The 15,479-nt window shown below is 37.6% G+C and overlaps 2 protein-coding genes across 3 annotated transcripts in view; one reads left to right on the plus strand and one right to left on the minus strand.

Moving 5' to 3' along the window:
- The window catches only part of LOC102197072 (metalloproteinase inhibitor 4), an 11,591-nt gene extending 5,060 nt beyond the window's left edge, over nt 1-6,531 (plus strand). For both annotated transcript variants that reach the window (XM_005724655.1, XM_005724656.1), the window contains 4 exons: nt 2,844-2,941; nt 3,540-3,654; nt 4,042-4,166; nt 4,511-6,531. In XM_005724655.1, coding sequence (XP_005724712.1) covers nt 2,844-2,941; nt 3,540-3,654; nt 4,042-4,166; nt 4,511-4,708 — 536 coding nt within the window. In that variant the 3' untranslated portion in view covers nt 4,709-6,531. The remainder of the gene's footprint in view (nt 1-2,843; nt 2,942-3,539; nt 3,655-4,041; nt 4,167-4,510) is intronic.
- Nucleotides 1-15,479, minus strand: part of syn2b (synapsin IIb) — an 88,545-nt gene that overhangs the window by 17,000 nt on the left and 56,066 nt on the right. The window contains exons 2-5 of the mRNA XM_005724657.1: nt 14,191-14,248; nt 12,683-12,774; nt 7,613-7,769; nt 7,293-7,382 (exon numbers count right to left, since the gene is read on the minus strand). Coding sequence (XP_005724714.1) covers nt 7,293-7,382; nt 7,613-7,769; nt 12,683-12,774; nt 14,191-14,248 — 397 coding nt within the window. The remainder of the gene's footprint in view (nt 1-7,292; nt 7,383-7,612; nt 7,770-12,682; nt 12,775-14,190; nt 14,249-15,479) is intronic.

The following is a 15,479-nucleotide window of genomic DNA, read 5'->3' on the forward strand; positions in this document are numbered from 1 at the left end:
AAAAAAAAATCCTTAATCTATAATGATTTAGCTTCACATACCTAAGCTAAATTATTAACTAAATACATAAAATATTAACTAAATAATACTATAATCTTGCATACAGATATTTGAGCTGAAATACAAAAATATCAGCTGCAAAATGTATTTTAGTATCAAAAGTAACAGGTCTCCTAATACCCTGTGAGCTCGGTTATAATGTATCCTTTCAGAATGTTAAACACATCAAACTTGTTACATTAACCTTTCGTACAACCTATTATTTTACTAGTGCCACATTCAATGTGCTAACTGGATAGTATGGAAAAAAAAAGAACAACTTTGATCAAATATAATAGAGAGAAAGTGAAAAGATTCAGTAGTAGCTGTAGATGTAGTCGTCTACAGCTCAAGCTTTGACAGTGCCTACTTAAACAAATACAGCTAATTAATCAAACCAAACTCTGCTGACATTTTTTGAGGTTGCAGCTGCATGTGTGTATACACAGTAGGTGGGTTAATGGGCAGGTGTGTCTTTGTAGGGGTCAGACTGTAAGGTAAGGTACTACAGGGAACGTAGTCACTGTAAAGTTTTGGATAATGCCAAGATGATCAAGTTATCAACTACAGCAGCTATTCCCAAGAAAACTACTGCATGGCTGCAAGTCTAATGCTTTCAAATGTATTACCACACCGAATCTGAGCCTCCGGTTATGAATTATGCAGTGTAACAATGAAGTATATCAAATAGCATAGAGGCATCTACAGTCATGCTCCCTGACATTTTCTATAAGGTAATGTATGAAGGTTCCTTGATCAGCTCTTTTGCTGCAAGCAGTGTAACGATTAAAGCGTTATACGGGTTCGCACATATTTGTCTGCCTGCCCATCTTTCCACTTGTGTGTTTGATGAACAAAAAACAGTCTTTATTTCTCCTGAGCCAATTTCACAGAACATGCTGAGCTCCTCCTCCTCTTACCAGCACACAAAACCGTGGCACAGTTATGTGTCGAGCGAAAAGAAAAAACAAGCGAGGAGGTTTGCTTAGCTGTGTGCGAGAGTGAGGTTCACACTTTCACTCCCTCTCCCTAACACTGTTACTTTTCTCTCTCTTTCATGATTTCACAAAGGTTACTCAATTCACTTCTGGCTCCTTCCCCCCCTCTCTTTCACCATTGCACTACAAGGGACTGTACTCCTGCTTTTACAGAGAATAGATGTGGGAGATGAATTTACAGGGAATTCATTAAAGGATATTTTATATTATATCCTCATTATATAGGATATTATCCATCATGCAGAATATCTTCACAGAGAAAAAGCACAAATGCTTTTAGGACAAGAAATACCCAGTGTATTTGGTCAATATTATTCTGTCTGATAAAACAACACAACTCTTTACATACTAAAGGTTTGTCAGGTGTAGTGGGTACGCCTTTATCACTCATACATGCAGGGCAAGATTGTTATAGTTAATGAAAACTAAACTAAAAACTAAAACGAGAAGTGAAAAATAACAATTTAGTTACCGAAAATAAAATAAAAATACAGAGGAAATATCCTTAGTTTTATCATCTGTTAGTTTGGTAAAGATTTTTTATTACAAGTTGCTTGATGAGGCATTGATGGACATGTTTATCGAGACTTTGCATGTGTATAAAACTGTGACCCAACTGCTTTCAAAAAGAAGTGTTTTTACTGTAATACCTGCACTGATTTTCCCTCTGATATGGCTATATATACGACATTTAGCCACACAAGCTACATAGTTCGGCTTATGAAAGGCTTATTCGTGACCAGGGTTAAAATTCACCCTTTTGAAATGTTACAACGCCAAACTTGTTACAGCAAATTAAGTGGATTTTAGTGCTATTACAGAGCACATTTACCTTCAAACATGAAGGGAATTCCAAACAAAAAGTCCATCATACTGCGCTGCATGTTGAAAAAAAAACCATTACAATGTGTTGAGGGTGAGAATTAGCTCATGTAGACGCCTCATTCTGCTGGAGATTCATTAGTCACTGACAGGCCAGTTTTTAATGTAATGTGAAATGCAACCATAACATATTACAAACTTTAACACTGTGTTACTAATGTAAGCAGTAATCTAGTAATCTGAACGTGATAGCACTTGTCGATTATGGTAAAAGAAAAGAAACACTCCATGCATGTTTTTAACTCACTTTCTTATAACTAGCTGTCACATACATTTTTCTGTGATGCCACTGTTTTTCACTTTTCATTAAATTGAACCTCAGATGTATAATAATAAAGTCAGTTCTCTTGGATTGATTGCCTTACCAGTATGTTATCAGTCTGAAAAAGGAACATCTAACAGTGAAATTAATTTGTCAGTCATCATTACAGCCCATGCCTATGTCTAAAAATGTAGATTCAATGTGCTTGGTGGAAGAGAAAAATAGCTCAGTATACATAAAGCCTCTAATATTCGGGTCAGGTTGCTTAAAGTAATCAGTGTTAATAATGTTTTGATTATGATTAATATTCTCAGAGGTTGTAACATTAAAATGTGCTGTGTGTGTATGCACAGTGAAGTATATACTCATACTTCACATACAGTATGTGCTTGTGGAGATGACTTGGTAGTTAATGGGAGTGATCAAGCAGAGAGCTACTTGTTATTCCATGTGGGTTTTGATTTCCCTCCCAGAGGAGAGGAGGACACATCCTGTACTGAGAGGAAATGCATCTATCTATCTATCTATCTATCTATCTATCTATCTATCTATCTATCCTATCCATCCATCCATCCATCCATCTGCACAGGTTTTTCATTGTTTCTTGTATGGATTTACTTGCAGGATCCTAATCCTTGTTTTTTTCTGTGTTTCCCAAACAGTGATAAGAGCCAAGATATCTGGAGAGAAGATTGTGTCGCCTAGCAACAGCTCCTCACCTTACATGAAGATGATCCAATACGAAATAAAAATGATCAAGGTGAGAGCCCTGGTCATGCACACATATCCATTTCCCCCCCCCTCCCTTTTTAAACTGCGTGGTTTATGTGGAGCTACATATAGCCTGCCCCCTATAAAGTAAAATGTATCATGCATGTTAAATGTCTCAATGGCACACACATAACAGTATAACATCCACCGTTTGATTTCCCACCTTTGTTTGACATCAAACTCCCCTCTGTCTTTAAGTGCTTCCTGTCCCTGTGTTAACTGTCAAATAAAGGCAAAATGTCCAAATATTTTTAGAGCAATGAGAAAAAAAATCAAGCTGAAATGTTCCAAATGTCTATCTCCACATGACCTCATGGTGTTAATAATGACTACTGAACAGGATTAACATCTGCTCTTCATAAAAATGTCTGCTCATTATAAATATGCAACACTTTCATTTGCACATTTGGATTTTAAGCACTAGGATGTGCTCTGCTGCTGTAATTTGGAAACCTAGAGTTCTTTTATTATTCCTCCTGCACGACACTGTTGCTGCACATACTGTACTGCATTAAATTGACATTATGCCAAGCCCATTCTTAAAAAGTACAAAACGTTTCTGCTCTTTTCCTCTCATCTGTATCTAGATGTTCAAAGGTTTTGACAAGGCTAAGGATATCCAGTATGTGTACACTCCAGTTTTCTCATCGCTGTGTGGAGTCAAGCTGGACTCCAACAATAAGGCAGGGTATCTGCTCTCAGGTACAGTATGCAATGAAACTTTTTTATATTGTGCTTTGAAAGAAAAAACAAGTTGGTACATTGGTGCTGTGACCAGTAAAGAGAGAAATTTTCCTAAATGGCTTTTCTTTTGGGAGTGAAACTATTCATTTTCACTGAGACTGATTCCTGTCTGCCGGGGACAGCGCTAAACAAATTCATTAGACCACCACCCAGTGTAAGGTTTATTCCACAAGGTGAGACAATCATCAACCAAAACACTAGGTTAAAGCTGTATACCAATGAAGCTCTTAAAAATTTGGTTTATCATTAGGAGTATTAAGATTCTTATGGAGGCCTTTGGACACAGCAATAGTTATTTAATCTATTCTACTGAATGCAAGGCTAAATGCTGATGTCACCAAACAGGGAGCATGTGGAGTGATGGGAGGATTTCTATTGGCCAGTGTGATCTGGTAGAGTCTTGGGACAACTTATCAGTGTCGCAAAAGAAGAATCTCAACTATAGATACCAGATGGGCTGTGAATGCAGAGTGAGTAAGGACTGTCAATTCTCTATGCATACATATTTATCATTCTCACACTCATCTGTGTGTGTCAGAGACGTCTTCATGAGCTTAGACTAAAGAAACAGTGTAACAGCTGTTACAGCAGAAAGGCCACTCTTCTCATCTGTTCCTGCTGCTTTGCCTCTTTTCCGTCTCTCTATATTCAAAAAAAAATTGTTTGTTTTTATTTTGTCTAAAATGTGTGAACATTGTTTTCTCTTCCAACCTTTGCATAACTGTAATCCATAATACACGGGAGACCTACTTCACTAATAAATGATGAGATGAGAGATGAGATGACGAATCGATTATTCTTCTCTTCTTCTTAGATCAACACCTGTTACACAGTGCCGTGTGCATCTACAGGAGAAAACGAGTGCTTGTGGACTGACTGGCTGCTGGATAACAGCCTAAACGGCGAGCAGGCTCGGCAGTACGCTTGCATCCGCCGCTCTGACACAAGCTGTAGCTGGTACCGGGGTGGGCCTCCATCTGAGAAAGACTTCTTTGACATGACTGACCCTTGACCTGTAATTCTGAGATTCATTTTACTCCATATGTTTCCCAATATGCCTCATGAAAAAAACAAAAAACGAAAAAACAAAACCCTGCTTTGGCTTATGTAGATCAGATTTGGGGTTGAAAACAGCAACTGATTTCATTAAAAAAAATTGGGCGAATATTAAATCTGAGGGAGCATAATGTAACCGTGAGCTTTGAGTGGTTGTTACAGTAAGTCTTGGAAAATCTGTCCAAACTGCAGCACTCCAGTGAATCATCTTCTTTCTCTCACGCCAGATTAGACTCATCATTTGATCTAGACCGTTTTTTTTACCTGAAGGCAAATGAATAAAATTATACAAGGCCTTACATTTGTTTATGCATGAAGTATGAAGCATAAAGGTGTTCATTTGCTGCAAAAAGAAGACAAAGTTATATCAGGAAACAAAAATGGTAAATAAATAATAGAAGGAAGCTGTCACAACCTTTTCTGCACCAATTCCAGACCCACTGCAGCAGCTTTCCTTTCCCCCCTTTTTCCTTCACACCTCCTGGGAGTGAATATCTTTAAATAGTATCTGCTAACTGTCAATACAAATAAAAGTACACAGTATATACAAATCTGTGTGGAAGGTTTAGGCACTAAAAAACTGAAAGTCTCTTTCAAAAGTCTACAATAAAAAATTATTTTTATTTTTACATTTTTATGAATTGATCCATATCTGGTGTGGGCAATGTTTCCGCATGTAAATCCAAGGCAAAGGGTGCCTGTATGTTAGTGTACTTTTCAGTGGTAACCTCAGTACAGTTCTAAGCGTTTCTGAGTATTTTTCCAATGTTCTGCTGGATTTAGCCTGTCTCCATTGCTTTTGTCACTTAATGTAAACCCATTCAGACTCCATGATTCAGACTCCAAGGCTCTATGGGGACCATACCATCTGTTGCAGGACTCTTTGTTCTTCTAACGATTGTTCTTTGAGATGCTTCTTTATTTTGTTTCATGCTGCATACTGAATTTGGGCCCCATAAAAATGGCATTGTGTAATGCATAATAAATCAAAGTGCCTAAAACCTTTTCATAGTACGGTATACAGGCCGCAAAGCACCACTGACATTCTCGAATTAATTATATTTTTACTAAATCTGATGCAGGAATTATATATACACCACAAGTCTCGTTCACCTTAATCACAGGTTTTCCCCCTCAAATTTACGAGACTGTAAATATTGTATTTTGTGACAATTAACATTTTAAATGCTAACAATATTTGTTCTTATAGCATATAGATTCTTCTCTTGTGTTTTTGTGTGTTTAGTTTCATTGGTTGTACTATTTCCTGTGCCAAAAAATCTAATCCAGCGCTTTAACAACTGCACTGCCGTCTGTAGAAGCCAAGCCTGCCCCCCTCTCCATAGAGGAAATGATTTAACAAGACAAGGCTCAATTCACCTAAAACAAAAGTAAAAAAGTAAGAGGAAGTGGATTCATCTCAAAATTGACAAAACCAGCAAAAAAGAGAAATAGCTGACAACCTTGAATGAACAATAATTAACAGTTAAAATTACTCAATATAATAACTCAGTAAGAAGTGTGACTTGACCCCTGTCTTGTTCATGACTAAAGTCATACAGATTAAAATGCATTGTGAACATCAACATCAAGAATGTCTCGACATCGTATTATGGTCACATTTAACAATAACTACTTACATTTAACCTGCACTACGCAGTCATTTGTACATTGGATTCTGTCAATTTGAACACAGTAAAATGATAGTAATGCATCCTAACTGTATGGCTTTAGTGAAGCATTAAGCAGTTTCATGTCTGTTTTATACTGTAAGACCTGTTCGGGTTTGTATTTATGTGTTTCTGTCCGAATAGAGTCTTTTTTATTTCCATGTACCAAAAAAGATTGTATATAAAATGTCTCAGATGACCTGTGTGTCATGTGCTTTTTTTTTTTTTTTTTAGAAATTCTCCTCAGCTACCAAACATCAAAGAAAATAAATCTTGCAGGACTTCAGCAAGAGCTCAGATAGATTAATCGCGACTTTTACTTAATGACACTTTTTAAAAAAGTAAATGTGTCTTAAATCCTACCTCTATATTATACCACATGAATGCTTTACTAAATCTGGTAAGTAAAATGCAAGAGGGAAATAGGCACCATCTCCTTTCTTATACGTATAATAAAAACCCATGGATTTTCACTGTACTGTACAACAGTTTTTAGCCCATCTTTGTTTAAAAAACAAAAATACTTACCTTTCTCATATTGTTATTATGTTCTCATAAGCTCAGATGCATATATACAGCAAGGATTTGTGCAATGGTGTTGTAGTGTTTCTGCTAAAAATACGTCAAAACTGAAAAAAACTTGACAGGCATCCCGAAACTTAATTGATGCGCTACACTGTTTTGTCCTTTCAGAGACTGTCGCTGTGCTGAAACAGGCAATTACTGTAAATTAGTAAATACAATATATTATATAATAATCTGCACATCACATTGCCACATGCCAGCTCCAGATCGCAGTGAGGTGTGAGTGTTCTGCAAATTGAAACACAACACAGTTTACAGTGTGCAGTAAGCAGAAAATAGCATTACCATGTCTCTGTAGTTGGGGTAGAAGGTCTGATCAATGAGCGGGAACTTATCTGAACCCAACCTCTTCTGATTGTTGATCAGCTGGGAAAACTAGAAGATAAGAAAAAAAGAGAGAAGCAGCAATATGGTGCATACGTAAGAAATGTATGCAGATTAATCATATAGTAATAATGTTATAATGTTTGCACTCTGCTAGGTGTTTATTCTACACGAGTCTCCTAACTGACAACTTAAAAAAAATCGTACAATTACGATGTAGAGTGATTAAAATACGCTTTAGATAATTACAGCTGTAAATTTGTGTTGTTGAAATTGCTTACAGCCCAAGGTTTGTCACAGAGGTTGTAGATGGAGTCCAGAGAGTTGACTGAGGGGATGCCAGCATACTGAAGACCAATGATTAAGTTCCTAAAATCCTCGTTTTGGGCCATGCTGAAGGCATGCTGGCGCACCAACACAAAGTCAGGCCTGAATGACCTGGAATGCAAAAATAAAGGCAGGTGAATAAAGAATAAATGGATAGGTTTGGTTTCTTGGCGTTCTGTGCTTATATTCACAAGTTCTTGTGTGATCAAAGCCACAGAAAAGCAACATGAGGGTGTTGCTGTTTTTATTAAAATAAAACTGGAGGGCATAAGGTGCACTTTTGGATGGAAAATGACAAAGATTATGAAAAAGTAAGTAAACTCGCACAGCTACAAAACAAATAAGCTTAGGTTTATCCATGAACAAAAAATGAAGCGCAAAAATACAAATACAAACTTAGATCTCTCCTCAAAGAGTAGATTCTCATCTTTGAAGCACTCTTATGAGAGAATCTTTCTTTGAATAATACATGAAGATAAAAGAAGTCTCATGTACTTAATTGAAATTAAATGTATCACATTATGTGTACAGTAAAATGACACAGCCCACTGATAAGCATTACCAGCAACTCAAAACATCACAGTTATCTTCTGTGTCCACACGGAGAGTGAGAAAGGTTTGTTTTGCTTTGTGTGGAGTCTCTACTTGGATGTTTCAAACAGTCAGTTTGGATGAAAACTTGTGGTCGAAATGACCTTTCATGTTTGAATACATCACCTAAAGCATGAGCAGATTATAAAAGGGGGCAGAAGATAGTTAACTAAACACATACCCATTAAATTACTGTATATAAAAGTTTCTCTCAGAAAGGAGCTTAGAATTAGTTTAAACACTATAATTAGTCGTTTAATAATAATTCGAGTCTTGTTTTGAGCATTTAATCAATCAACAAAAAAAAAAATCTGCTTTTACTTCTTTGCCGCTGCTAAACAGAGATTAACACGGACACAATTGTATCGATACCCGTGCAATTGTTAGTTCTGCTTAGAGTTCTGATTCTTTATTGATTGTCTGATTGATTTCTGTGTGGAAAAAATGCAAACTGCTTTCTACTGCAGAAACAGAATAGGAAAAAAAGGTCTCCATTTAAAAGCTCCACTGCAATAAACCTGACATCTTTGTTTTGCTGTCAGAAAAAAAAGTCCCAGCATTGATAAAGGGAAACATTACGTTTGAAACATTAAACACTATATTTGCCAATAAAAACATATTCAAAAGTAACCAATCAACAATGTAGTAACTCTAAATTATGACATATTTCTCTTATATTCCTCCCCTTCATAAAATTTTGGACAACCCAAATACTTTGCTACTTAAATTAGCTGCTAGAAAACAGTGCGTTTTACTACTTGTATGTCTCACCTTGCTTTTTCTTGGTATAACATTGAAACCTCAAGTTATTTTACTGCCCCAAGCCGGAGGTAAAACTGGGGTGGGCAAGAAGCTGTTTGAGCCTTGCACACATTCTGTCCTGCTGGGAAATCCCATCATGGCAGGTGAAAATGAAGGTGGTGAAAATACTACTGTCAGAGAGGTGGCTGTGCACAGTTAACATTGATGAGGACTGCAGTGCAGTAAAATCTAACTACTGAGAGGTAATGAGGGATTGTTATGCACAAGTGAAAAGAAATAAATGCTAAATTGCAGGGAGTAATATGTTCCCAGTGGGGCTTTTATTGATTTAAAGTCTTTTTTGTTGATTTTCTGTAATATTCTACATTTGAAACTGTGTAGGTCTCCATACAAAAACACCCACAGCACTGAAGCTCAGAGAAACAATTTATGACCAGAGGGTTAAGGTCAGAAACAATATTCAGTGCAGTTCAACTCACTGAACGGCTGACGCTGACAGGACATGACTCCTGTTATTTTTTCTTTTGTCCCTGCATGCACGTATGACAGCGAGGGAATGTGAGGAAAAGCAGAGAGAGAGGTGTGAGAAAGAATACAGTGAAGAAAGAGATGTAGAGAGGAGTGAAAGAAGACAGACAGAGAGTGAAAACTCTGCCGCAGTGTGACCACCACCAGCTCTTCATGCACTGAGAATACTAATCAGACACTCCAACAAACTAAAAGACTCTGGTGGAGAGGACAGAGCAATTAATGTGACTGTAGCCTCTTCATTACTGGCAGTAAGGCTCATCAGTACTACCCTCATTCGATGTTGCCAAGAAAGCCACAGCCATCCAAACAAGCTTTCAGTATGAAATGAAACTAAAGCGATGGTTGTCACATGTATAAACGATGTATTCACATAGATGCAACATGCACAATTTGAAAACGAATATGCAGACGTTAGGCATACTCTGGCCATGCATGCACTGGGTTTTTGGAGCAAGCCAATCCCACTCAGGTAAAGTGGAGATGAGACAGAGCTTACATTTCTTATTATCTTTTTATTTTTTCTGTCTACAAACCCACCCGCTAGTAATTTATGCATAAATTCCAACTCACATACATCCTTGTAGTGTACTGCTTTGTATTGAGTCAGTCACTTTTACCACTATCCCTAATATTAGTACTGTTCGTATAGCTTTATTTATAGATTGTTTTGTCACTGCCAGGATCATTGACCCAAGCCCTTTCAGGTTATCCTTAGTTTCTTTTGTTTGAGATTCCATAAGTGAACCACACCAACCCAAAGTTCATTTTCTGTGCTTTAGAAACTTCTTCCAGGATATTATCTTGGCAGTTTGTCCAATAATTAAATAGAAGAGCAATTTTGTAAATGACGAAATTAAGGCGTGTGCCCATTTATTTGTGGCTAAATATGGGAGTGGAAATGAGGCTTAAATGACTGAGAACAATGACTGAGATTTATAAAAGAGGGCCTTTTAAATATAGCACTTTTTAGCCTTTGAGCACATTTATTTGTGACTCTAAATATAAATTATTTTAACTCAAAAAGATGATTATTTAGAAATAAACAGTAATTTCTTCAATAAAGCAGACAAAAGTAAGACAAAACACTTCTGGAAGAACCTTCACAGACATAAGACAAAACACAAAACTAAAACATTTTTAATGGCCTCTTGAAGACTTCTCATCAAATAGCATGATTCCTTTAGCGGAGCCTTTTCCTGTTTAGCCTGAAATCCTATGTGTGTGGCTAAGCATATGGATGCTCTCCATGTACGCACCACAACAATTAGCAAAAGAGAGTCAGTTTTTCCTGGATAAGCAGACCCAAAATGGTTCAGATCACAAACAATCAATGAGTAAATGAAACACTGTTGCATTTACTGAAATTGCTGTTATAGACTTTGCCACGTTAGCTGTTTTTCGGGGAGTTTCACATACTGATGCTATGAATACTGACTATGGCCAACGTGCATTAACATACATTAAAAACTAAGCAATTAAATCCAAATTTTGGTTTGTGTGTCTGAGTATGTGGAGGCTAGCTATGCATACATGCACTGAAGAGCTTGCCAAATGCTCTGTGAGTACTGCTAAAATACCACCCAAATGCAAAAAGTGCAAAGTGTTTCAACGTAAATAATGAGAAAACAAAACTTTTTGTTATTGCTTCATTTTTCATACATAACAATTAAAAACAAAACAAAAAAAAAAACAAAACAGAAATTGTTCAGTAAAGACAGTATAGATGTAGATTGTGCAGTGGTAAAGTCTAGACATAAAAGATCTTCGGGGATCGAGGTTACTTAGCAACGCAGTATCTGAGCAGTTAGGAACTCCCCGCTTTGACTTGAAATCAATGAACACGCTGTAATTACAGAATCAATTGTAGGTGCATTCAGGTCGAAAAACTGTGCATCACACGGGCAGACAGCAAGACACACTGACGTTTATGTTGGAAACTCGTTCATCGCCTCCACACAAAGAATAAGACTTCCGTAGACATGACACAGCTGGGACAGACGAGTGTGAATCATTCTGCCCGCAGTAATTTAAAGTCTGTCTTACTCCACATGATCTTCAGCATTTGGCCCTGGTCATTGTGTGAGCATGTGCAGGCCAGCCCATCATAAAACTAATGCTACACCCTTCATTTCCTGTTGGTTTTTTGCTTGTTTTACACCAGTAGGAGCTACCGTCTTGCTTAATAAGTCCCAGTCTTCAGCCAGGATACTCGTGTCTCACTCAGTGTGGTTTGTGGTGTGTGAGCATGTCTACAGTATAGGCAAATCTACTGTACCGCCCTGCGGGTGATGGTTGTGGTCAAACGCCTCTGCTCTTTTTCCACTGATCAGAGCTTTCAGTAAACAATGTTCATTCTTTCCAAATGCACTCTGAAGCTTTTCTGTCTTACAGAAACGACGCTAACTGATGCATAAATGTGGTAAATCAGGGCTAAAACTAAGTTTGCTCTTGCCCTTTCACAAGGATTCAAAGTGGTGGTAATTTTCCAAGAACTTATTTGTATTAAGTGGCTGTAATTTAAGAGGAGAATCATTTGTGTCACGTGGAGCGTTGTGCCTGGTGCTCCTTTGTGTGCCCTTGCAACAGCAGTAAAACTACAAAGTTTGGTGATTTTGTGAAGATGGTGTAGGTTTGGCTTCATGGCATTACTGTAGGAAAAGTTAGTTAATGGTTACAGCTGCATTGTGTTTGCCATCAAAAGCTCTTGTTGCTTACTGGTGCACTTCATGTGCGTTTACTATTTTCTGAGAGAACCAAAGTGAAATTATCTCACAAAGATCTCACAAATGTCATTTACACTGTTTATGAATTTGTGTTGTTTCTGATGAACACCATACCGCACAATGGCCTTCTCCTGTCTCTCTTTATGTTTTGTTTCACTTTCAGTAACATCAGGAAAAGATGAATGACACCGAAAGCTAAAGCACTGCTGACAGGTGTCTTGCTGGTAAGTTACAGAGTGGGTAGAAGTCAAGTTGGGGTTTTTTCGTATGCACTGTCGTCATTTACACTGTTTGTGAATTTGTGTTGTTTCTCTTTCCAGTTTGGGATTATTCCTGTTCAATTTTACTCATTAGGATAATGATGTTTTAACAATTACTCTATGTGTGTGACAATGTCTGTGTACGTGTGATGCTGACCTGACAACTTTGGTCCCGCCCCTGATGACCTGCATGTCCACATTGCAGGTCCCGTTTGAATGTGAGACGAGGTTGATCTCTGAGAACTCAGCCTACGTGGCGAAGGAGAAAAGAAGATAATTTAATCAGTTATGCAATGTTGATACAATCTGATGCTTATGATTGGTTATTTGTGCTTTTAATAAATGACATTGTTTCATTGTTGAAGATTTTTGTGCAGGAAATTCTGTCCAATGTGCTATTTCTCTCTCTCATAAAGCTACTTTCACAGCATGCACATTAGTCATTATTAATCATTTGAATGAATGAGTCATGGGGCAATCAAAACAAACAATTAAACGACACTTTTCAACCTCACAGACTTTTCCTGCTGTTATTTACTTACGCAGTCACGTTGTGTTATGCAGCGTAAATAAACCGTGTGCTTGTGCAGCAAAACAATGTACATGGCTGCTCTTTGGTGTGGTCGAAAAAACAGCGAAGATCTGTCTGTGACTCATAGCTGCCGACTTCTGTCTCCACTGGTGTCTATTTCACATCTGTGGTGAGGCTTGAGGTTGTAATTTAACTGTCAACATCTATTAGGTGTGAAACTGTTTGGTGTGAAACCCCAGAGAATAGTCATCTCAAATGCAGTAACCGAGCACTGCAAAAGGATTTTCTGGTTAGTTGGCTGAACCAATATGAAACCACTGCGACAGTCAAATCCTACATCTGAAACAACGTGAGCAAAAATAACTGTACAGCCTAATACACAGGTCCTGTATAATTTTACTGTACTTTTTTTTGTTTTACAAGTCAAGCCAACTGTTCATGCGTGGACACTCACTTTACTGGACAAAGGAGAAGACAGATGAGGACAATAAAATTTTATGATGTTTAAAAAAACAAAGTAAATCAATGTAAAGCCAGACGTATACAAAAAAGTTGATTATTTTTCCATTTTTCCGCACCAAAACACCTCAAAAAAGTATTACTGTACGTGAAGGTTACGTAAGAAAATGTGGCCAAATCAAACAGCTTCGTTTACAAGGCCATCAGCAACATTAGATTTCAACATTAAAGAGACGTCATGTCTTGACAGCAGCTGTATGTGTTAATATTAAGGTTTCGTTTGCTATGAGGTGACACTATGAGAATCCTGGGGGTAAATTTTAACACCATCAACCTCATAAGTTGTTTGACGATGCTATCACTATGGTGTGAAGCAGGTAACATTTACCAGGTTTACACAATGTTGTGTTTAGCCTGTTAGCATTCTAAAATGTTTATCAGCATAATATGACCTAGTGTCTTAAAATACTACTGATGTTTACAGTAATATTTCTAGTTTTCCAAGAGATTTAAGCTAAACTAAAGAGAAAACTTGAATTCCTCTCAGATCATTACAGCTGCGAAAAGCATCTTCTGTTGTTATTATTAATGATACTCAATAGAATATCAGTTCACTTTGATGACTGGCATCTCTTTTCTGTAGCATCACATATTTATTAAATCCAGCATGATACCTGCTCCACTTTGATGTCATATTCCCCAAGGACCTTCTTTCCTCGAAACACTTTGCCCCTGCAAAAGAAGAGAAGTGTTTTAGTTTGCTATTGCACACACCAAACCTCTCAGTTGTCTATGCTGCCCTCTACTGGACAATATAGCTGCTGTGGCACAAATGGGAGACAGAAAATGGAGGCCTTTGTTTGTGCACTTCTAATGGCCAAACTTTCTCATATTTGCATGATGAAGCATATTTTAATGAGCCTTTGTGAACATATTACAAAAGACACAGTAGATAAGAAGGCCGTGCTGAAACTGCAGTTGGTCTCATCACACATGGTGGTGACGTTAAGTTTTGATCCAAGCTGTAAAACATTTTGCAGTTTGAATGATAAATGCTTCCAATAAGTGTGTTGTTCAATGTTTACGTACTAATATCTCGGCCGCCAATCGCTCAAGAGTGACGCAGAAATAGATTGCAAGTAAACACAAAAGACAGACAGGCACAGAGAATGAGAAGAGCAATAGAGGCACACAGACCGTCAGCCAAAACACAAGCAGGATGTTTTTATTATACACAGGCATCACAAATGGATCGCAGAGTGTTTACTGCACATCCATCATCAAACCGTACACTGACTCTTAAAAAAAAAAAAGCAATAACCAAGAACATGAATCAAAAACAGCAGACATGTTTTGGAAGTCGCATCTGATAGCTTTTCTTTATGAGTCTTCACCAAATTTATTATGAAATACTTTGTGAGATGTCTTTTCAGGAAACTCCAGGAGACGAGATGCGTCTAAAAAGATGGAGAAGTGAGTTCTCCAAACACATTTGGATCCCGGGTAAAGCGACTCCCTCTCTAATCTCACTCCTAATTGAACCTCCTTCAATTATTCATTCAAACAGCCATCCTCGGCAAATATTATGCCAGCTCATGTACCACAATTTATCATGACATCAGATTGCACACGCACACATGGTTCCTCTCTGTGCTGTCAATTAAAAATATTTGCAGGGTTTTTTTCCACATAACCTCACAGGGACCTCGTGTAATGCAGCACGCAGGCATCTGGCTCGTTAGTGTGGTTCATTAGGATTAGACCATCTGTGAGAGAAACACTTTGAGGATATGATGCCTTAACTTCTGACAATCAATAACCACACCAGCAAAATTGGTGACCTTATAACTGCAGCAATATATCTTTATTAGCCCTACTAGAAAGTGATCGTTTTAGTGTGTGTGTGTGTGTGTGTGTGTGTGTGTGTGTGTGTGTGTGTGTGTGTGTGTGTGTGTGTGTGTGT

Source organism: Pundamilia nyererei, unplaced genomic scaffold, assembly GCF_000239375.1.
Source record: "Pundamilia nyererei isolate P.nyererei 1_Seehausen unplaced genomic scaffold, PunNye1.0 scaffold00012, whole genome shotgun sequence".
Lineage (NCBI taxonomy): Eukaryota > Metazoa > Chordata > Actinopteri > Cichliformes > Cichlidae > Pundamilia > Pundamilia nyererei.